Source organism: Megalopta genalis, chromosome 1 (assembly GCF_051020955.1).
Source record: "Megalopta genalis isolate 19385.01 chromosome 1, iyMegGena1_principal, whole genome shotgun sequence".
NCBI lineage: Eukaryota > Metazoa > Arthropoda > Insecta > Hymenoptera > Halictidae > Megalopta > Megalopta genalis.
Genome location: NC_135013.1, coordinates 41,037,424 through 41,061,914, shown reverse-complemented (window position 1 = coordinate 41,061,914; position 24,491 = coordinate 41,037,424). Strand labels below are relative to the sequence as shown.

General features: G+C 35.1%; 1 protein-coding gene across 1 annotated transcript in view; it reads left to right on the top strand.

Moving 5' to 3' along the window:
* The first annotated feature begins 3,332 nt into the window (after positions 1-3,332).
* Positions 3,333-24,491, top strand: part of Phlpp (PH domain leucine-rich repeat protein phosphatase) — a 185,422-nt gene continuing 164,263 nt past the window's right edge. The window contains exons 1-2 of the mRNA XM_033467284.2: positions 3,333-3,574; positions 12,413-14,381. Coding sequence (XP_033323175.2) covers positions 12,597-14,381 — 1,785 coding nt within the window. The 5' untranslated portion in view covers positions 3,333-3,574; positions 12,413-12,596. The remainder of the gene's footprint in view (positions 3,575-12,412; positions 14,382-24,491) is intronic.

Here is a 24,491-nt window from a genome sequence, read left to right as displayed (position 1 = left end):
CTTTCTAATTATTTACTTTGAAATCGTTAACTTTTAGTTTCCTAGTTTGTGTACTGTAAGATATTAAATATTTTGCAAAATTTAAACTATGGCTTTTCGTGTATATTTGTAAGATATAATATGTAAAATAAATGTGATCAATATTGTTCGCAGAGGAAATTAACGTTTGTTTATTTTTTATTTTTGATATGGTCTTTTCGTAAATAATACTTAAATAATTTCAATATGCTTCAAGACTCTGTCGTTCGATAATAAATAGACATTGCAACAAAACCGAATAGATGGAATACAAATAATATTAGAAAAGATGAAGAATTTTGCTAGATTATATTTAAGTTATTAAATGTACAATAAAGACTCCCTTATCCGAACATTGCTTTGTACAACGGTCTATTATTTATTCACTGTATTATTTAGATACAGTCAAAGACAAATATTTGTGGATGCCCTTTAAGACAGCATAACTTTTTTAAAACTGGACTAAATGACTTGAATTTCTTTAGATGATAGATGGACTAGTCTGTTAGACAATAACTAAAATTCGTTTTTTAAATTTTGCTATTACTTGAAATAACAAAACAACTAAAAACTCACGTTTTTTAACTTTTTTATTTGAGTCTACAACGAAAATTTAAAAATGCATTTTGTAGATCTTGATAACTTATACGCATACTGAAAATTTCATCGAAAGTAATAGTGTACCTTAGTCTACTCTTTCCGTGCCTGTTCCAATTTTCGTGCAGCCTGGTTAAAAATGTATAAGAAAAGAAAAATTTTATGTATAGATTGATACCTCTCCCTGAATTTTACACGCTGATAGGTGAACGTAATAAGAAAATATAGGTCATCAATTTATATATAAAACCTTTCTTTTCTTATATGTTTTTAAACCGGGAACATGGAAATTGAGACAGGCACGGAAACTGGGACATCTACCCTTAGTGTTTAAATATATATATATTTCTATTAATATTAGATTTCTTGCGATATAGTGAACATTTAAAAAAGTAAAAAAAAGTAAAAAAACGACAAAAATCGAAATCGATAAAATAGTTACTTCTGCTGTCGTTTTAAAATATGAGTAACGTTTGAACGCGACGAAATGTTCCAACCCTTAACAGGACAAAACGTAATCACATCAAAGGACGACAATGCCACAGTTATGAGAACATTTCATGTATCTTTTAATCTGTGGATAATATTTATAACCTCCGCGTGTATCCGCCTATCAGATGCGTCGATCGCAAAGCGAAAAAAAGAGCGCCTCGGTAACATTCGTAGCGGATCGGGCACGGTCGATGGAAATAACACGGCGGCGTATTCCTCGCGTGAAAATTTTTCTATGGTACGCTTAATAGGAATGTAAGAGAAAGTAAATTGAAATGTGGGTTAGCCGGTAGGATGACTTTCGATTTAATTCGTGCACGAGTAAAGGTTTCGGTTTACTTTAATCAGCCGGAACGTTAAACCCGCTGATCAAGCGAATATCATTCGGCGAGTATTTAAAAAGGGGTAAAAGGAGGTAGAAGTTCTGCTGGTAAAACGATTTCTTGCGTTGATTCAAGCTGTGCTATAATCAGCGTTAAACTATTGGTGTTTTGTTTAGATTTCATTAAGGCCGACGATGAAGGGAATTACGGTGAAAGATTATGGTAGGAATACGAAATTCCCCGGATCGATATCATTTTATTTGGTTGAGTGCCAACGCGTACCGAACAAACCGAGTTCCGTTCTCGAGGATCTGTAATTTCAGTCCGAGAGAGCAAAAGTAGAGAACGAAGTGGTCTTAAGAAATTGAACGTTCTTGAAATATACCGTTTGTTCCTTGCAGTTATCGACGTTTATATTCTCGAATTAAATTGGACGATATCCGGGGATTTCATGGCTTCGATAATAATTAGCTTTTAATTTCTGCGATTAGGCTGTTTCCTGCGTACACACTCATTATTCGTCTCGATGATTGCCGGCGGAAGGTGAAGCGTCTGCGATGCAACAAACTAATGACAGTTTAATTGTAAACTTACTGTAAAGGGGTTAATGTAGCTTCTTCATAATAAATCATTCGAAAGCTGCAGAAATACTGAACACTTTTTGTAGTACTTTTTGGAACTAGGAAAGAGCAAATTTCACTGGCGTAGATTTCAGCAATTTCTGAAATAAGGAATTTGTCTTTTAAACTACATGTTGCATAAAAAACGTTTCGCACAAATGTTGTTTGGTACGCAGATAAAGAAATGATTTTTGCTATCTTCCTTCTTTATCAAAATATAAAGGTTACTTGACAGAATTGAAATGAAACACTCACGCATGTATCACTTGCATTGCTAATCGCCTTGATGCTTGCATTGATTCTAATTGACATTTTGAAGAATATGATTTTTATAGAATATGACAAAAATGTTGTCAAAGAGAATCTCTAAATTCGCTAAATATCATGGCATGTGTTACAATTTTAAATAATTATGTTCACAAAATTAATTCGATGTTCTTCGCCTGAAATACAAAATCGTAGTCATCAGACATGTGTGACGCTATATAAATCTTTTAAACTTTTCCAATCCAGACAAAAGAATAATCACATTTTGGGAGACTCTTCCGTTGTGCCGCGTCAATATGACGTAAGTCTAGAAAGAATACAAAATCGACAATTTAGAACCATCCCAGTGTCTTCCAGTTCTCTTCATACCGCGTTCAAAACAAAATCATTCCTTCCGTACCGGCACTTTCTACCATCGCAAGAAAAGATCTTGTCTAAATCCAGCGAGGTAATTGACCTCTCGTTGAACACGTGTTAGAATCAAGCAATTCGTTCGCTCTTGCAGCGTAAAAAAGGCGATCGCACACGCGAAACGCGGTCGAAATTAATCCGAGGCATCGGGACGGAAAGAAGAGCGTATTAGAGGGCGGAAGTGCATCATTCTCCTGCAATGGTTCCCCCGACGAGAGGGTCGACAGCTGGAAGGTGAGAGAGAAAGAGGCCGAGAGAGAGCCTTTCCCTTTCTTCCTGCTCCTGCACCGTCCCGCAGCGGCCACGTGAAACGAGCACGTGGAAAAGAGACGCTGTTCCATCTCACCGGTGCTCGTCCCTTCCTCCCTTCGTGCTAACCCCTTCTCCCTGTACTTTCGGACTCGGCCCTCCTATCAGCTTCTTTTTTCATCTCCTACTCCCTTAATTCATCGTTCTCCCTACTCGCGCGTTCGTTCCCCTCCTCCACGATGTTTCATTGTCCCTGCAGCTGTCTTTGTCGGATCCACGAGGCGCACGACGCCCGCACGGCGTGGTCAACAGGTAGAGAGACAGACAGGTGGCCGGGCGATATATTCATGATGTCGAGTGCTACACGACAATCCCGAAGCCGGGTCAGTGCTCGCGATCTCTCGAAACGCGCGCGAGTTCCCTCTAACAGGTCGCTAGTCACCGCGTAGATTGCTAGTGACCGTGCAGATTTCTAGTGACAGTGTAGATTACTAGTGACAGTGCAGGTAGCTAGTGACAGTGATAGATTGTTAGTGGCGGTAGTGTAGATTGCCAGTGACAGAAAGACGTCCTCGCTGACTGCAGATGGGATAAAGTGTAATTAGTTGATTTTACTCAATATCAACCCCAATAATTCCCACTACAGTAAATGCTCCGTAATTGACGCTCAGATTGTACACAAAAATGGACAATTTGGGAAGACGAGATACGATTACTCGATTATTATTTATTCGTTTTCATAGTTGCCGGTAGTCAACAACTATAAAAACGAGACGCAAGGCTCGAATAATCGTATCTCCTCTTCCCAAATTGTCCATTTTTATGCGCAATTTGAGCGTCAATTAAGGAGAATTTACTGTATATATAATAGCCATTTAATTACTGAAACAGAAACTGGAAGGTGAAAAATTACCATTGGAAATATCTGTCTGATTCTTTTGTATTCTAAAAATCCTAGTAACAATTAATCTGTTCAATATACAGTCGACACGACACTATAACACTGTACTTTGGGGAAACACTCAACGTTTTAATGGAATGATACAGAGATCCTTAGGTGCGATTACAGAATACTAGTGAGTACAACCCCTGGCAAAAAGTATTCGATCATCTTTTAAGGCACGATAACTTTTTTAAAACTGGATCATATGACTCGAATTTTGCTTTAATTATTACAGGGACTAGTTTACAGTAACATGATTAAAATACTTCTTTTTAATTATGCTATTATTTGGAATGACAAAAAATATACATATAAGAAGCACCCGCTTTCTAACTTTTTTATCTGAACCTGGAACGAACATTTTAAAGATGCATTTTGTAGATCTAAATAATTTATAGAAAATTTATAGAAAATTTGATTGAAATCGGTTGACGCATATTAAAGCTACAGGCCTCTGAAAGATGCCAAAATTATTTGTTTTTGGTTGAGATCTGATAGAACCTCCGATTTTCACGATTTTCAATTGTTTGTAACTTGTAACAACCGTTAATCGATTTCGATGAAACTTTCAGTACGCATATAAGTTACCGAGATATACAACAAAAACCTATTTTTTTTAAATTTCGTTCCACGTTTTTTTTTCTCATTGCAAGTAACAGCAAAATTAAACAGAAAAATTTTAATCATTGCACTGTAAACTAGTCGTTTTAACAAGTAAAAAAAAATTCAAGCCATTTGGTCCAGTTTTGAAAATGTCATTACATTTTAAAACGTGATCGAATACTTTTTGCCAGGGATAGCAGGTTTGTGCCGGGGTTTGAAGTCTTCGTACCTTGGGAAGAGAGCTAGTGATAGTCTTTAGTATGATCGGACCTTGACCTAGTAGAGTTGAACTTTTTGTCAGCACTTTCACCTGGATTGTTCTATCCTGTGCGACCGTGCGATTTGTTTTCGGTGAAAGCTGCTGGCATATACTCCTTGCATTTGTCTGACTATGTTCAAGTGAATAATCATTTTGTTTTTCAAATATATTATATATTCTCAATCTCTTTGAGATGTCTTATTCGGTCGTTAAATTGGGGAGCATGAATATGAATATTTCTCAGTTTCCATAAATTCGAAGAAATTATCACCTTATGAATATTAAACTTTAACATTCCACATACGTATGTGCATCAGTATGTTTATACAACTCTCCGGTGTTATCTTGTAGTCTCTCGTGAGTGTAGTAAATTTTTCTACACATTGAATTTCGTTTCTACATTACAGAGAACTGGATACACGCAGTTTTTGACCTTCTTTCGAACACATGGATTCGTTTATCCTAAACTACATATTAAAAAGTGTTGTAGTAAGTACGTGGATATCATTTTAGTGTTAAATATACTTCAAAATCACTAACAAGGAAGTGACACGTGATTCTCAAATGAATCGTGAAATAAGAAAAAAATATAAAATATAAGAACACTAGAATAATAAAATAAGATAGCAATCAACAAAATTCTTATTTTGCATGAAGATCCGAAAGTAATCATATCCACTGTAATTAACAGGTAGATGAGTACAGTAAATTCTTCCTAATTGACGCTCAGATTGTACACAAAAGTGGACAATTTGGGAAGAGGATACGAATAATCGTATCTCCTCTTCCCAAATTATTCATTTTTGTGTACGATCTGACAGAATTAGGGAGAGTTAGGGAGAATTTACTGTACATGTTGAATTCCATCCCTGTCGATAACAATCTTCTCGCGATAAAGGAGCCGAGAACATCGCAACTGTGCCGGTGAACTCCTTTCGTTCAACTTGACGGACTTCGGTCTAATAGCGATTGCATGACAAGTGGTGACATAGTTCCAGTGTTCGAGTGTTATGCGAGTTGTTTCAGAAAAAGTGTTCGACGATCAGAATTTAATTGCTCGAACCTAGAACTCCTGTCGTAGCAACCCGAAATGACTTCGGTGCATGCGACAGTGGCGAAGACTGCAGAGACTTCGATTTTTCTGGGTCATTTCGTATGGTTCGTGATCAAACGTTATTGTGCCTTTTGTTCGATATTTTGCTAAGTTGAAAATAAGGCAACAAGATCAATACTAAAACATCCTTGGATACTTTGAATGCCACCCTAACAACTTCAAGAGTTTTATAAAATTAAAGTATTTTATTTAATTTAATTAAAAAATTGCAGAGTGAAGTCGTATGACATTACTTTCTCAACATTCTTACGTTCTATTTTAATTAATTTAATTGATTTCATTTCATTTTCTTTAAAATTAGGAAATCATAATAGATTAGCGTACAAATTAATTTTCAAATCTGATTGAAAAATTATTCAGTTGTAACCTATAAGTGCACTAATTGATATGTGATCAGGATATTATTAAAAAATAAGATAAATGAAGTTCTTTAATTTTATCACACAAATGCAGCTTCATGATCTCAGTAATTTGCGGAATAAAAAGACCTGACTGGATTTGAGTTTTTAATTCTGTTGTTTTGTGGAATTATGAGACTAGTGCTCTAATCAAAGCTTGTGTAACAATCGCGAACATTTGCTATTGAACCGTGAAAAGCATGTGCAGGTTGATGATGATTCATATACGATATCAAGTAGTATAATATTTGTGATTAGAACAATCAGCGCTGTAATATTCTCGAAAGGTGTTGCAGTGTGATTCTATCGCGACGTTAGACTTGATTAGTGTCGACTAAGGATTCAATAGCTAGAGAGAAAGAGAGAAAGAGAAAGAGAGAGAGAGAGAGATTTGAAGCATTCTTGATAGCCGTGAAAGTAGAACAAAGTGCGTTTCAAGGGCCTTTGTTGTTGGAAGAGCGTCGGCGAGAAGATTGCATTCCTTTGTTTTATCGAGGACGGAAGAAGTAAGTGTTAGTCGATATTTATGTCAAGTGTCTTCTGTCCACATGTGTAGAATGATTCGTGTCCTTGCAACGGAAGTTCCGATATGAACTACAATTGAAGTTTTGCGTTCGATGTTCGATTACCATCGATGTTCCTTTTATGTCCTGCATCTATTTCCACGTTTCATAAAAATTTAAACTTCGGAAGTACCAAGGACTTCATTTTTCACCTATCTTTTTATTTATGTATTCCAGAATTTGTTGGGCTTATATTTTACATTTCGTTTCGACGTACGTTGAAACATATTTTTACAATTTAAATTGTAAAACGAACAATTTTTTGTAATTTTTGTATTTCTTTTGTGTGATTATTTGTTCTGAGTTATCGATACAAAAATAAATTGATTATTTACTATTTCATAGATATTGTTATGAAAATCAGTAAAACTCAGTACATAAAAACAAATATTTAACCGTTATTGACAACGATTATGATTGAAGATATAACATTAATTACATTAACTTAGTGTAAATGATATTTTGTTCAGTAATAATTGCAGTAGTTAATAAATATAAATTGTTAATAAATTGATAATAAATTGTTTGGTTTACTAATGCTGAATTTATTTTTAATTTAGCAATGATACGAAATTCAAAAAGAATTTAACCGCAAAAAATTTGATATTCGAAACATTATAATTAGGCTGTTTATTGGATACCTTTGTGGGACTCGTAAATGCATTAAATATTACAACATAGAAATCACAATTTTTATTTTATTCTTCTCTCACTTTCAAGCATAAATCGATCAAAAATTAAGAATACAACTCGTCATTACACTGAAAACATTAAATATCAAAAGAAGCGATACTACATGCAATCTGAATTAATAAACATTGATCTATAAAATTATTACAAGCATTATTACAAGCATTGATCTGTAAGCACGTGAAAATTGCGAAGTCATAATAAAACTGTAATGAAACCGAACTTTATAATATTTAATTGAGGGAAAATGTATTAATTATCTAATTAATATCACGAATCTGTCACAATTTATTAAAACGTTATTTGTCACGTTTAACTTGGCAAATATAATTTCATTTATAAGTTTGTACATTAAATCCTGAAAAGAAATTTTGAATGAAGGAAATGTCTGTCACGTGTCATCGAAACGAGACAAGTTTAAAGGAGAAATATCATTTCAAAATTTGATTGACATGTATGTTTCTGCTAATGAACTTTCCGATTTCGTTAGTATTTTTATAAATTTACTTTCGTCAGATAACGAACTAAAAAATGTATGACCTTTATCGTCATTTTAACTGTTATTTAGTAGTAGAACGATATTGAGTAACTAACTTAACAAACTGTGTTACTAATTTAATAAATTATGTTATTAATTCAATAAACTAATTTAATACTAATTTATTACTAATTTAATCAACTGTATTATTAACTTAATAACCTGTGATACTAATTTAATAAACTGTGTCATTACTTTAAAATCCATTTAATGTTCGGTTCCTTAACCCGTAAATAACAAATAGTGATAATAATTTTAAAGATAATTAATCGGTACCTAATAACGCTGAATAATAATTTCAATCGATACGAAATTTTTAAACTTGAAAATCAATTGTCATAGCAGTATATTAAACGGGCCACACTTCATAAGATCAATTGCTAAAATAAATTCTTTCTATCGTTACACTATTGAACAAGTTGTTCCAATGATGAGTGTATTTTATGGGCACTGGAGTGGCAGTTAATGTGTTAATACAAATTTATTGAAAAGTAAACCTCGCTTTTAGACCTCCTTAAACGAAACGATGAAACTTTTTGACGTTTCGAGCAAACCCAATACGTTTCCTGAACGTCGCGTTTCTCCTCTCGATTATTCAGACAGCCATTTAAACTTTTTGCTGTTATCGGTCGGAGAATATTTCCATCGATCGATTTCCCAAAGTATTCGGGAAAATATTGCACCGTTTATTTTTAGTAGTTTCCGCTCGATGCGCTTCATATTACATCGGCGACTCGTTCTGAATTAGAGCGTCCGTCGAAGATTACAGTGAAACTGTCGATATTGTCAGCGATAGGCGATAGATTGACAGTAAATCGGCCGCGTGTTAGAACACCGCCGTGCCGGAGAGAATATTTGTTCGATAATATTTGAAATGATATTGCGGCTGCTCTCTAAACACGCGTAAATGTCCCGACCCGAGAATTATCGTGCCCGAGCTTTCGTATTTGTCGTAGCAGAAATGTCGACTATGTATCCGCAAATTTAATAGCATTAAAGGATTTAAATAAGAAGATTTGCGAGCACCGTTTAGTGGTTAAATTTAAATGACCTCTATTCCTTTTCAGCGAGCAGAATTTAGAATCGCTGCATTTTCTTTGGCTGGAAGATTTAACATAATGCTATTGTAATGTACACTTTTATCTATGTAGAGTGGGAAGTGCATGTGTTGTAAGTTTAAATGTGGTTTGGTCTCAATACTCTGCTGATGTTAATATAGATTTTCGTGAATTGATTTTCGCGATGCTTACCTTTGTGGTTAAATTACTGTTTCGTGAAGCTGGAAACAGCAATTATATTCGAGAGTAGTTTATTTTATGATATATTTAATTTGCTATTATACACTTTATGGAATGCATTATAGAACCACGCATATATTTCATGATTTTAGAGTGATGAACTATTACTATCGTGCAGGCAATCGATTTTTATTTTATTTCAACATTTTACATAAACATTAACAAATTAATAATAGATAGACTTTTAACAACTTTGATAGGTTGAAAATAGTGCAATAGTATTATTATATTATATTATATTATATTATATTATATTATATTATATTATATTATATTATATTATATTATATTATATTATATTATATTATATTATATTATATTATATTATATTATAAATTCACAATCTTGTATGTCAGCTACTCACTTCTGTCATAAACCCATAAAATCCGCAGTATAGTAATATTAGGTATACAAATGAAAAATCCAAATTTTTGGCGACATTCCAGAATTATTTAAATAAAAAAGTGAAACAAATTTTTTATTCACATTAATCACCGTTACTTTCTCCAACTTTAGACCATTCTTTAGGCTAGTGGTGAATTCCATTTCGAAAAAATTTCATCTCTTCAAGATAAAGAAATCGTCCAGTCATTTCTGTATTCCATCCACAATAGGATCTTTTTCGTAGTAGAAACAACGCATTTGACAGTTGTCATGTAGCAATTTCACAAGACGACAGTCTCCTTTACCAGTACACGGATGTTTTCGTTCCAATTCTTGGTTTGAATTCGAAATGGTTTGTTGCGTTACGCCCAACTGCTCTTCAGATAGTTTTTGCGTTTCTGATGTATGCTCACCCAGTAGTCTCTCCAAATCATTGTCGTCGCACTTCCGTAGGTCTCCGGAACCTTGTTTGTCGATCAGACTAAAATCGCTACTTTTAATCGAAACTGCACACACATCGTAGGAAATAAGACCTTTACCGAGAAAACGACAAATCGATTCACATGCCTTGTTAGCATTTTTTCTTGCCTGAAATATTACAACGTCGGATATGCACTTTATCTATGCGATTATTCAGTCCAATGAACCGATTATTTCTTGAAGTTATATGCAGCCTTCCGCTAAATCAAATGCAGTTTCCAATAGTCAACGTATTATTGTATTATTGTTAATTTTTGAACCGCCTAAGAAAGATTAGATTATTCATTTGAACACCTAATAAATTGTATAGCAAATTGTTGCATAACTTTATCTTATGAATTCCATGGCATTGATGTAATTTAATCCCTTGCATTATAACACTTCCTGACAAAGATTTCATACATGATCGATTAAATATGAGTGTCATTCATATCGTCTAAATCGAAACAAAACTAAATTCTTCTGTTATCAAAATCTAAAAACGAATGTAAAAATGAAGATGTACAAAAAACGAAAATTGTCTCGTTCGATTAAGAAAACGATTAAAAACGAGGAAGTACTGATCAATATAGCTGTGAAAGAAATCGTAGTTAACTTTACTATGTCCTATATTAACAATTTGAAACTCATAAATTCATGAAGGAACTATTTAAATTATGTATCGCTGTTAATGTGAAAATTTCTATTTTCATAAACATCTACAGGTACAAACCTCGGAAACAATTGAAGTAAAAATGATGTAGTTTGATTTTAGTGTAATGTGGTAAAACAGTAAAAGTAGTTTAACTTTCGTGTATAAGAATTTTCTGTTTCAACGGTATGAAGATATAACAAGCTGGCTACAATAAAATGTCTCATATATCTGTAGAGAATGGCGAAGATGGTGAACAAAAGCTTAAGAAAGAAGAAACACGTCAAGTTTGCACGTTCAGAGCACGTACTCTTGCTTTCTATTTATCTATCGGCAGACCTTCGCGGTCGGGAAGAATTCGTTTATCGCCACATCCGCAAAATTTATATCAACTCGAAGGGCATCCCCGTTTCTTCTTCTATCTCTTCGGTACAAAAACCTGGAATATTCTCACCTGAATTTAATTCTGGGAACCTCAAGTTAACCTTTCACATGACTCGTCATTTCACGATTCAATGTTTCTAATAGGGCAATGCGTGAACAATCATTTTTATTGAACTACTACTCTTTAGGATTTAATTTATAAAACGTGTGAAATATATGATTCCATAAAGTGCAAGATTTATCGTCTCTACTCTGCAATAAATTAATTCCTTCTCTTGCTGTTCGAGCATAAACAATTTTCCCATATTGCATTCAATATTTTCATAAATAATTTCATACAACTTTATTAGTTTACTAATGAAGTAATAAGAATTGATATACTTTACATATAATATAAATGTTATGGTGAAACAATTAATATTTTCATTTTCTTATTCAGAATATGAATCAAATAATTTTATGCAAAATAAATGCATGCATTGTATGTGCAGTTAAGTAATTATACTTTATACATACATTGAATTTATGTTCGAAGTCTTCCATTTGTATTTATAAAATCGTCGAGTACACTTTTCTCCTTTCTTTTAGTAATGCAGCAACTTTTCATTGAGATCAATAGCAAGCCATCTTCTCGATCATTTTCGAGCCATTTTAACATTCTCAAATATTGTAGAATCTCAATATCAATAAAATATTGTATACAACTTGACAAACCAGTTAAAGAAGTTAACAGAAATTTAAGTATTCTATACTTGAATTGACGGCAAATGATGAATTGAAAGCAAATGTTTGCTTTCTGAGTTATTTGACTTATTCACTGGTTGCTAATTGCTTAATAAGAATTAGCGACCATATGTTGTTAAATTACAATCTATGGGGTTATTTTAGTATGTCCTATCCTTAGTCAAGATAATACGATATGTTTTCTTCTTGTTAAAAATACTGCGCGATGTTAGTATAGAACATACATTCTCAGAGTTCAAATCAATTAGAAAACGTCGAATCTATTCCTGCACTTAACATGTTAGAAAACGCACAGAGAATCCTAATTTTATAGTACAGTAAACAATTGCCAACATTCAATTTGAATGAAATGTACCAACAATGGAACCAGAAACGGATTTCCTTCTAATCCACCCTCTTCTTCCAGATAAAACCGAAGGAAGCAAACATCGTTCGGTCGGATGAAGCCGTCGAAATCCTCGATTCGACGCTCTTTAAACACGGCCGGCCGATAAAACGGACACCCGTGTGCAAACAATGATCATAAAAGGCATCCTTAAGCCGCCGAAAGAAGCAAGTCCAGCAGATCTGACGAACGGTCCGCAATCAGGATGGTGATCGCGAGCGGATCCCCCGGCGAGGCCATGTCCAACACGACCGGCAAGCTGAGAAGATCTCGACGATTGTCGTCGACCAGGGGTTTGAAGGCGCGGCCTTCGGCAAACACGGCTGGTCAAGCGATTCCCCGGCAAGATCTCAATCAGAAGCTCGGCCTGTGTCCCATAGTGAGCAGGAACGTGGCCGATACAAAGGGTCGGCCTGCGATCAATTGGGAATTGAACGAAAGAATCAGCCTGAGCAGCGGCTCGAGCCCGGGGCTGGCGGTGCGTCCGGACGCGAGGAAGGGTATCGAGTTCAGCGAGAATCGCAAAAAGCTCGAGATCGATGCGAAACAGCCGATCGAGGACACCGCGAGCGATCGTCGCGAGACGAGAAATGTCCGCGACAGTCTCGAGCTGATGAACGTGTCGGGTTTCCATCAGGACTGCGACAAGAAGCGTCGCGGCTCTTGGTCGATCGACGTGGACGTGGTCGCCAAAGCTGACGAGGGTAACGTGATTAAAAGCGACTCAAAGTACGAGATCGGAGTACCCAGCGAGGGTTCGTCGGCGTCGAGGAAGTCGAAGCAGCGGCGATCCTCGGGATCAACGAAAGCACCGAAGTCGACGAAGAACGAGGACGACGACCACACGGTGAATGGCAAATGGGGCAGGAAGAAGATGGACAAGACGAACGACTCGATCTCGAAGAGGCTGGAGCTGATCCACGAATTGAATCAGAAGATCCTAGCGAACTACGAGAGGTTCCAGCAGAAGTCGAAGCGGACTCACTCGAAGGAGACCTCGGAGGCTAAAGAGAGGAAGGAGGACCGTCTCTACGCGGAGGTGAAGCGCAAGAACCGGCCTAGGACAGAGTGCGTAGACGTCGGCCAGGAGACCCTCATGCAGAGGAGATTAGATATCAATAAGTTCACGTTCTCCAAGGATCACTGCGAGAAGCTGTCCGGCAAAGATCGACCGGACTCGGCGGACAAGAAGCGATCGAAGACGCTGTCGAGGTCCAGAGTCCCTAGCGATAATGAGAACTTCATCATGACGGCGAAGCCCGGCTTTCACGGCCCCGAGGACGATAAAGCTCGACGACCGGCTACGAGGGCTGAATACAGCACGCGATCGAAGGACGAGAGCAAAGGATCGAAGCAGACCGGGTCCGTTTTTTACGCGCACGATTTCTCGGCCGGGCACGTAGACCGGCCGATCAACGACGACGCCGATTGTCTGGGGAGCTCGAGATTGTACCCGGAGAGTTACACCGAACGCCCTAACGAAGTGAAAATCGATGACGCGAACGAGCACGATCGCGGAACGATTCTAAAGGATTATCCTTTCGAAAGAGAAACACAAGATGGTATCGATCAGCCCCAGGACATTGTCGGTGGATCGGTGGTGGAGGCGATCGATCAAGAAGCGTTGCAGCACGAGATTCTGGAGAATCTGGACGAGACCATTGGCAGATTCGATAACGAAAAACCGGACGCGAAAGGGGTTAGAACCGAAGAGCTGCCCGACGACAAGAAGATCGACAGTTTCAGCAGCGATTCCATCGAAATCGATAGCCCTTTGTCGAATTCGGGATGTTCGAAGGTAGCCAGGATCCAGGAGACCTTTAATTCCTCGTGGGATTCAGGTGTCGGTGTGGATGTCGGCACCGGGAGCGGCTGGGTCAGAATCCACACGGGAATTGAAAGCAGCCTCGTCTATCTTACTCTGGATACCACCGCCAAAGACGTCTGCAGGGACATGCTGTTAGGCGACGACTTGTCTCTGTTTATTCAGGTAAGCGGACTCGAACTTCCACCGGCGAATTAGCCGTTTCATTTGCGGCGCAAAGGTTGCGTGCCTTCCCGGGTTCGACGGTCGGCTACGCTGACGAGGAATGCTCCCGAAACGGGATAAGGAATGTTGTTTATGATGTATTAAGCTCTCGGTATCTCGAGAGTCGAGCCGGATTCGTGAAGAATTTAAGACCGCTGCTGCGAGGAGTTTTCTTCCTTGCGAGGAACGAGCAGTGCGCGATCGTGCTTCTTTGTCGGAAAGCTTGTTCAAGAGAAAACGCCATGGAGCTTATCTTGCTTTAGATATTTTATTTAACGTTTGGACTGCCACGATAGAACCTTAAGAACTTTACGGGGTCAAAGTATCTTATTTGATCGAATTAGGATTGACGAGTTTAATTGTACTACTGCAATCACTTTGTCACATTCTTACATTTTGCGGAAGCTATCGAAATTGAAAAGATGTAGTTGATTGACATGAAAATTAATTTTCAGATCTGAGAAAATAATTTAAATAAATAACGCCTCTTTTAGCGACGACAAATATTTAATGGACATTAAATAATTATATTTAATAAACATTATTAAATTTATAATAACATAAATAACAAACATAATTAAATAATTATATTTCATAAACATTAAACAATTATAAACCATTATAACTAATTTTTATATGGCTCGTTAAACGCATATGGTAATATATTAAAACGATAATTCACATTCAATTATCTTCTTCATCCATGTTTTTCTATAGATTCGCCCGAATCTCTTACGTCTTATGCCACATAATTTTTACACATTATTTGTTCTAATTTATTGATTTACATTCAAACCGTGTGTAGAATAAAACGATTTCCTCACACATTTATTGCGTGTGGACACTAGGATCTAGTCGTGTAAGTCATTAAAACAATTTAATTAAACAGATTCGATGGATCAACTGTATTAATCTGGACATTTCTCTATGTACTACATCGTTTAGCAATAAATAGAACGAACCACTTAAGGTCGCATTAACGTCAGGGTCACTAGCAAGCACATTTGAATTGCATAATATTTACTGAAAAAGATTCAATTAATCATTAATTTTCTTTTACACAAAAACTGAATTTCAAGAAACGAAACAGAAAATCTATGATTAATAACTCCAAATGTTTGTCACAAAAGTTTTTAAATTAAGAAGTGACTATCAATTTCAATAAAAGCTTAGAAGTAATTAATCAGAACACTATATCAGAAATGCAACTACGATTGATCCTTTCAATGTGTAGCCTCTATGTGATACGAGGTGGTATATGTGAAAAATTTTATCTACCGTGATCTTTTTATGATATATAATATGAACATGATGTAAGCTCAAATAATATGATCTGGATAATGTATTTATATAACAATAATATATCATGAAATCATAAAAACAATATAAAATACTGAGAAGGGTGTATTACGGTTTCTGTTTATTTGAAATTGTCAGAATTATTAATAAACTGCGGATCTTTGTGAAAAAAATTTCCTACGCGCATATTAAGAAACAGGTGTTAAATAAGAATATCTTCTTTTAATGATTTTAAAAAGTCATAAATAATGTAACAACTTTTTTAAATTCTATCGATATTTTAACTATTTTTTATTACACTTATTCATTTTTTCATAAATGTATAAAATCCGTAGTCTAATCATGAAATATAATTAATGATGATGATTTGTTATTGCTGGAATATTTTCTACCGTGCCTCGAATAAGGCTAACCCTGGCACGTGACCAGCAATCCCATCTACATTCGAATGGAAGAGGGCCTAAAGTAAATCTTCCAATTATAATCGTGATACGCGATGCCTACAGGCGTCCCAATATCTAGTTGGTTCAATATTATACCAAAGCGTATTCTACAAACAGAGAAACCCACTTCTCTCTCGTGCAGGTATTTTGGAATATATAAACATTATACCGCGCCGTGTTTACAAATGGCTTTGCCTCCGTGAGATTAAATTACAATTTCAATGCATCTCGCAAGAATATGTCCGCGACGTAATCTATTGCATTTGTTCCACGTTCTGCAGCACAGTAAATGCTGACTTGTAATTTTCGTAAAACAATTTTTATGTGATATTTAGTAAACTGGTCGCTCTAACATTCTAAAAAGAAGTTCAAGTCGTTTAATGGATTCTATATAAAGGGTGTTCGAATACTTCCGTGATTCTCTGTAGGTTTGCGCAATGCTCACGTTACCGCTTTCACCAGACAGAATCAAAATATCTCCCTAACGTTTCAATCCATTGCCCTCTGCCCTCACGATGCTGAACGTACGTATTATTGCTGTTTTTAGTTCCTCGACGTTGTCTTTCAACTTCGTTCGCCATTCGAGACCCGGGTCTCTAGATGGCGATTTCCACCTGGCTGAAAATGTCAATTACCGGGACACGTCTCACAGTGTAATGGGGGCATTGTCTTCTTTTAGCAGAACAGATAATATGTCGGAGGGCAAGCCGAAGTTTCCGAAGCTTTTAACTTTGTGTTTTTCAGATATTCAGCATTATTCTTAGACGTCAACGAATTTTCTCTTTTTTCGACGCTGGATCCTTTGGAACAAATTATTTCTTTTCTATTTCCAGTTATCAATAAAATCTGTTTCGTTAAGAATGAGACATTTAGGTTCGAATGGCAACTCTAAGGGGCCACGAAAAATTAGTATACTATAATTCGAAATGATTTCTAAATATTTTTTGTTCGTGATCGCTCAGATCAGATTTTAGAAAAAGGTTTGAATGTTTGAAATGTTTGAAATGTTTGAAATATTTGAAATTTTTGAAAAATAGGTTGAATGAAATTTTCAGGTTATCGACACTAGATATGCTAATAACGTATTGCCATTATTGGGAAAATTATGGTACATCATTTTCAATGTGCAGAAATAATTTTTTTTCTAAATATCTCCCTCTTCTAAAAAATCATTAATTAATCATTTAATTTTTCAATATTTACAAAAATTTTTTGGCAGTATGTATATTCTTTCCCGTTTTTTTTTGGCAACTAAGTAATTGCCGATTTCAGTTATAGATGTCTCTCACTCCCATTTTTATGATATCCGTAAATGTTATATTATAAAATTATTATTATTATTATTATTATTATGTTATTTTTAATTATCCGTGAATATTAGCAACTGGACAAATTGAATACAGCGGTCAAGGAAAAGCGACCAGAATTGGTCAATCGTAAAGGTGTAATTTCCCACCAGGACAATGCTAGGCCGCACACGTCTTTGTCCACTCGGCAAAAATTGATGGATATTGGTAGGGAATTGATGTTACGCCCACCATATAGCCCTGATCTCGCGCCATCGGATTACCACTTATTTATGATGACGCTGTAAAATCTCACTTAACTCAGTTTTTGGCCGAAAAGGATCAGACTTTCTACGAGCGTGGAATTTTCAAGTTGTCAGAGAGATGGCAAAAGGTCAGCGAACAAAATGGGAAATACATTACAGATTAAACTTTATTCCAAGTAAAAAAAAATTTTTTATTTCATTGAACAAATCGGCAATTACTTAGTTGCCAACCCAATATAAACATTTGCATGGAAATTGTCTCACTTGTTTGAAACTCAATGGGTGAATAATCCAGTTTTAGTGAACATCGCAACATTACGATAATTTCAATCAGATTTCGATACAATTTCATGGAAAGAGTGTGAATTTCACTATTATACATATTGGCGCAATATAACGGGTAACATGTTCACATTTAGTTCAGCAACCAGAAATTTCAATTGGTCAGATGATCAATTAAAAAGATGTTAGATATATACCGAATCGCTCTAACAACATCAACGGAGATGGAACCGGAATTCGATCCGCCACTCCGTATTCTGAATTTTTTAATTGTCAGCTGACCAATTAAAATCTCTGGTTGGCAACCGTTGATCCGGATCGTGAATATCGTACAATTGAAAAGTGAACCACCGCACGATACACGTCAGTACCAACGTGTCAGTCGGTCTTCTGATGATTGCAATGCTGCCGGAGAGTTCAAATTACGAGTTTCTCTCGAAAACTGTAACAATGAAAACTACATTTTTATTGCAGATACCTTAAGAAATAAAATTACGTTAAAATAAAAAATAATCGTATAGAAAAATAATGAAGTATCATATTTTGAGTATGAAACAGTTGTAATAATTGCAAATATGAAATTTTGAAATTTATTTTAATTTAATAATGCATAAGGAAAACTTTTTTTCAATATAACAAAATATTACAGTATCGCTATATTTAATGTTTGATCTTGAAAATATATATTTTGATGAGCATTTAAAGACATTCTAAACATTTTCATTTTATATTTATTATAAATGTAAAGAATCATAAAATAAATTATTCAATGTCTACATTTGCAAATTACTACTTTTTAACAATTAAAATCTACAGCTCACAATCTTTCATATGAATATTAGACGTTATTCTGCAAAATTTTATTTATCCTCGTAATTCGTGTACAATTACAAAATCGGACGATAGATGAATCCAAACTGAAAAAATAAATCTTCATTATTTTTATATACATTTTTCAGAGAGAAATAAATAAGTTTGTCAATTTAGTAACGCAAGCAATAATAATGTGATCAATACCAATAATAAAATCAATAATATCACTATATCGCATTCCAAACTTCGAAATTCAATTCAAATACACTACACTTTTATCAAAATCTTACAGTGCAATACATAGTCACACAGTTAGTTGCCGTAACTTTTTCCTATCAAGAAGATCAAATTCAATTGAAATATTCATCAAACGTTAGACAACAATATCTGACGATATTCTCAATACTTTTACTTATATTTATTTTATATATTATATTTATTTATATATTATATTAATTATTGCTCAGGCGTCGTATGTTTCACAACGTACGACTAACATAATTTTAAAACCGAACTTTATTAGAGTACATTAAATGTAAGACGGTTATAAAAGCAATTATTATAATAAATCTTGTTTTTTTCTGCTCTTATATCACAAACAAGTTGTTCCGACTTCGTTTGCCTCTCATGATCATCAGTCGAAACCCCACAGCAGCCATATAAAGCAACAGCATCGCGTACATTGTTTCGAAAACAGCGAATCAGTAAAACCACAGATTTTCGAAATGCGCCCCATAAACACGATCGCTGATAGGATTCGATTTCATCGACGGAACGGCAACCGATTTTCGAACGTGTATCGATAATCGTTCTCCAAACAAAGATATGACAGCTCAGAGAGGCGAGACGCAGCTCGAAAGTTTTCGATGATCACGGAGCGAGGCGGAACGTGATAAGAAAGCCCGATTTAAGGGAGGAGGGAAATGTAATAGAGTAGAATGGGGCCAGGTGAAATCGACGATGATCCGCAGAGAAGGGACGTGAAAGAGACGAGAGAAAACGCAAGGAAAAAAATGCGAAGGGTTTCAACGGAATATCCCTCCGGGCTTTATCGCGTGCCCGAGCATTAACGACGTCTGCGACAGAGCAAACCGGAAATCCTGGCGAACCGCAGGGATCCCTCTGTGATGGGATAAGTCGCGCGATTTCGTTTCGTCACTTTCGCGAGCGCATGCACAGTGGACGGACTATCATTTTCTCCGCGAACAAAGGATAAATGTCATTTATATTCGCCGCCATTTACGTCCGCGCTGAAAGGATGTTCGAATTGAATCCGTTCTGTACAGTATCGAGGCCGAGGACTACGAATGGCCGAGACGTTTTATGCGCTCCGAGTTTAAAACAATAAATATAACATTTATTTTAAAAAAAAAACGTAGAAATGTAATTTAATAGGAAACCGAATGCGGAATTTCTGCGAAGACATCCAATAACTAGCGAGAACGAATTTTGTGGCCAAGTAACAATTGTAAAATGCGTTGAGTATTTTATTGTTCATAGGAACGATAAAAAGTTTGTTTATTGCAGTTCTTATGTTTCATGCGATATTAAATCTATGATAAAGGAATCGGTTGTTCAACATCGTTAGTAATTACTGGACCGCGGATTTTATGCTTTTTAAGCAAAAATGGATAAGCGACACAAGAAGAATTAGAAAATACTGTTGTATTATATTCACTGTATCAGCATCATTGAACGGATAAATGCATTATTGTGTTTTATATAATCAATGAGGAACATTTTTATTTTGAACAAAGTCTTTCTGTATTTCACATAGATAGCACTAAATCGAACGTATTCTTCTTTAGAAAAATAAGTAGTTAATGTGTTCAAAATTGAAAATTTTGTGAATCAAGTAGCAACGTTGCTAAAAATAAATAAAATTTAAGTACAAGCCTAAACCAAAAATAAATAATGAGAAAACTGTGAGGGAACAATTAAATTTTATTTAAATAAGCCCAGTAAAATAGCAATGAAGCTGAATAAGCTGAGTGAAACGACAATAATGTTAAATAATCTTATTAAAATAACAATTGAAGGTAAATATGCTGATTAAAATAACAATGAAGTATATCACGCATTGCAGAATCGAATATTTCATCACAACTTCAAATATTGAATGGTGCGCTTACTTCTTTATAATTTTTCGAAAAGTCGATTGTAAAGCAAGGTACACATAACGTTAATCCCCAATGCTCTGCGTCTCTTTAAAATACTTCACATTATTGAAACTACTAAAAATTCGATATTGGTAGTAGCAAGAGCTCTAAAAACGGAATGAAAAGAATAGGGTGCAGTTTATACGGCAACGTGCTTGCTGGCTCTCAGTTTGGGGATCTCGATGTTCGGAACAGAGACGATATTTGTAAATCGATGTCGATTCGAGATGCTTCTATTAACTTTCTCTTTATACATTCGCTGGATAATATGTACATATTGAAAACGTGATTGTTCTGAATCTCCAATAACCGATAGCAACCTTCTAGGTTCCGGGTCACGCTAAAGTAGATATTCAACAAGGGTAGTGGTTATAGAAGATGACCGCGTTTCATAGCTGGGTCATGATGGTGCGAGGTTCAAAATGCCAGGAGGTTCTTAATCTTTCGCCGTAAGTAAATTGTGGAGCTTGTTACGTGTACGACATTTTGAAACCGCAGAGAGTAAAGACTACGTATTTTAGTGTTTTGTGAAATCTCTTGAAAGTAATTATGTGCGAGGCACCCTCCCTTTTTGAATTATTATAAGTAATTTAAAACTTGTTGTTTTCGCTCAGAATTTTATGTTGTCGCTAATGAGATAGGAAGTTAATTAAAGCTCCGTTAAAATTTGCATTACGAGGTGCTTGATATGTTCCAACGTCCAAAATGTGTAGTCTACTTATAAGTTTCTATAGAAACGAGTTACGAGAACGTTTATTAAAACCAAAAATTTCTGCTTCATTGTAGCAGTAATCAATGTTATCGGCGTAATTATGCAAATTAATTAGTGTCACTCTTACCTAATTTATCGGTTACATTATTCTTTGAACTATAAGCAAATTACAGAAACATTCGCCATCGTGACCTCACAGATTAATCGACGAAAAGAAAGTGTAAATAAAGTTGTATACTTGTATAAAGTTGTATATTTACTTATTCATTATGCTGATTAACGTGCAAATTACAACACAACAAAGTAAATATACTAATTAAATTAGATTTTATATTTTATTTTGTATGTGTGACTAAATGTAGAAATTTAATATAAAATTTAATTTTCTTATTTCGTCTAAAATTAAAATTATATACATACATACATACATATATAAATTTATTCCCATTTTATTTAGAAATTCATTTTATTTCGATTCTTTTAACCCTTATATTTTTATGTAATTATATATATTTTGATTATAAATGTGTACTTACTTTGTTGTAATATGCATAGTAACAAGCACGACGAATACGTAAGTGTATACTGTATGTCACTGTCTTTACTTGGATATGGCTAGACACAATTTCATTACCATGTACGCTTGATGATTTGTATGCTTCCGTATAAATCTGCATATTAATGTCGGTTCAGAAGAGAAATTGCGTAATTGAACCCTGCCAAAAAGGCAGCAATCATTTTTGCTTATGTTGCATGTACATACATGCCCGCAATAATACACGTTACATTTCTTTCCTCTTGAGAAAGTTTTTCAGGATTTCTATCACAGATTTTCCAATGGTACGAAAAACTCATTTCAGATGATACTATCTCACTATTTCTTTCTATTATACTCTTATCAGTAGAGTTGCGAGACGTATAACAAACACCTTTTGCAATTACGACACAAGTGAATCGGAAAAGAGTAGGAACACTCTAGCATACTAATAACTATGAAGACACCATTTCTCGAAAGTGAAATTCGAGATTGTGGCTGTTACAAAATCACTTTTATAATCACTGTGCAACACGCACTTCTTCGGTAATAACTAGACCAAGAATAGTTATGCACATTTTACCTTAAATACTGGTATAAAAACAAATGAAAGTATATATAGACACGATCTTTATTTTTCTAGAGGAAGTTCTATTGTATTTATAAACATATGCATGCACAGTGCTATATTTAAATTATTACAATGATAAATCGTTGTTAATATTCGCTACTATATTACATAATTATATATAACTATCGCTATTATATTACATATATAATAAATTAGGGAATTTAATTATAGGATTACTAAAAATTTTAAAATTAAATGAAAAATTTCTGATATTTACACTGTTGAAATTTCTTCAAATAATTTACTACAACCTATGCTATGCTCATTTTATATTTTATATATGCTCATTTTATCAACTATCACTTCAATAAAAGCTGTATGTTTTCTAAGATTCATTTGTAGAGTAAAAAAGATCCAAAAGTAAAAATTACTTTTTTGTAGATTTGAAAAATTGTGCAACGTTTGCAAAATATTTTTCGTAACACAAATTCCGATGAGTGTAAATATTGAAGTTTTCTCTCTACGCAGAGCTCATAAAATTTGATGCATGACCTTTTATTGGCGTTTTATTGCCCTTTGAATGAAGAGTGTCTTGCCAGCTGTATAGTAAATCAAAGCCGAACTTGTGCACTACTATTTTGACTAAAAAAGAATCGACCATACTGTCGTGCGTGACATCGTTCTACAAATATATTGCCCAATAAACAAGATTGAACGAAACAAATTTTTCAATCTCCATGAAGGCATTTGAGTACACTACTCAAGATCAATATAGAACATTCTCTTTCCTTTTCTAATGCAAACACATCTCCAAAATGGAAAACAATTTAACCATTAAAAAGATGACTTTTATACAAAAGTTGATTTGTCTTTGGAAACCACTTAAATTGCACAAAAAATATCGTTGTTATTATCGGAAAAAGAGGAAACATTTATGTGAGCTGATCTAAGCTGAATACCCTGTATAAGCAACTAAAATATAACTATTTTCTATTTTTCGATACAAGACACCTGAAGTTATAATACCTGCCCACTCCACTCCACCGTGCAACTGTAAAGTAATACGAGTACATATACCGGAGAGCTATTATGATTTCAGGTATCCTCTCAAAAACAGACTATAAGTGCACTCGAAAAATAATGTACCAACTACGTAACTTTATAATGCCAACCAAAATGTACTTAAGAATCACACGAAGTACGTACAGCTGCACAAACCTGGTTCGATTAATTGTAAGCTTAAATGGAAGAGAGGAAAAAAGCCACGTAAATTGATTGGCCACCTTAAAACATAGAGAAGTGTCACTTATTACTTTCAACAGCCGTAAAATAACAATGCCACCAGTGGAATCGTTCGGTCCTTTCAATCTTCACCGTATCCGAGCGTCCATCATCCTTCGTGCTGTCTGCACTGCGTGATAAAACAAAGCTTTGTACGTCGAAAGGGAGCCGAGCAAAAAGAAGATTCGGGGCATCGAAATTTGCTTTCAAGCCCTGACGTGATCCCCCACCCCTACTTTCTCTATTTCTCTCTCTACCAATTTTTACCTCTCTTTCTATTCCTCTCTTCCAATTTTGTCTCCTTCTATTTCTGTTTTCATCAATTTTTCTCTCTAAATTTTTCTCTCTAAATTTTTCTCTTTCTATTCCTGCCTCTTTTAATTTGTCTCTCGCACTCTCCCTCTCAATTTTTCCCTTTTTCCAA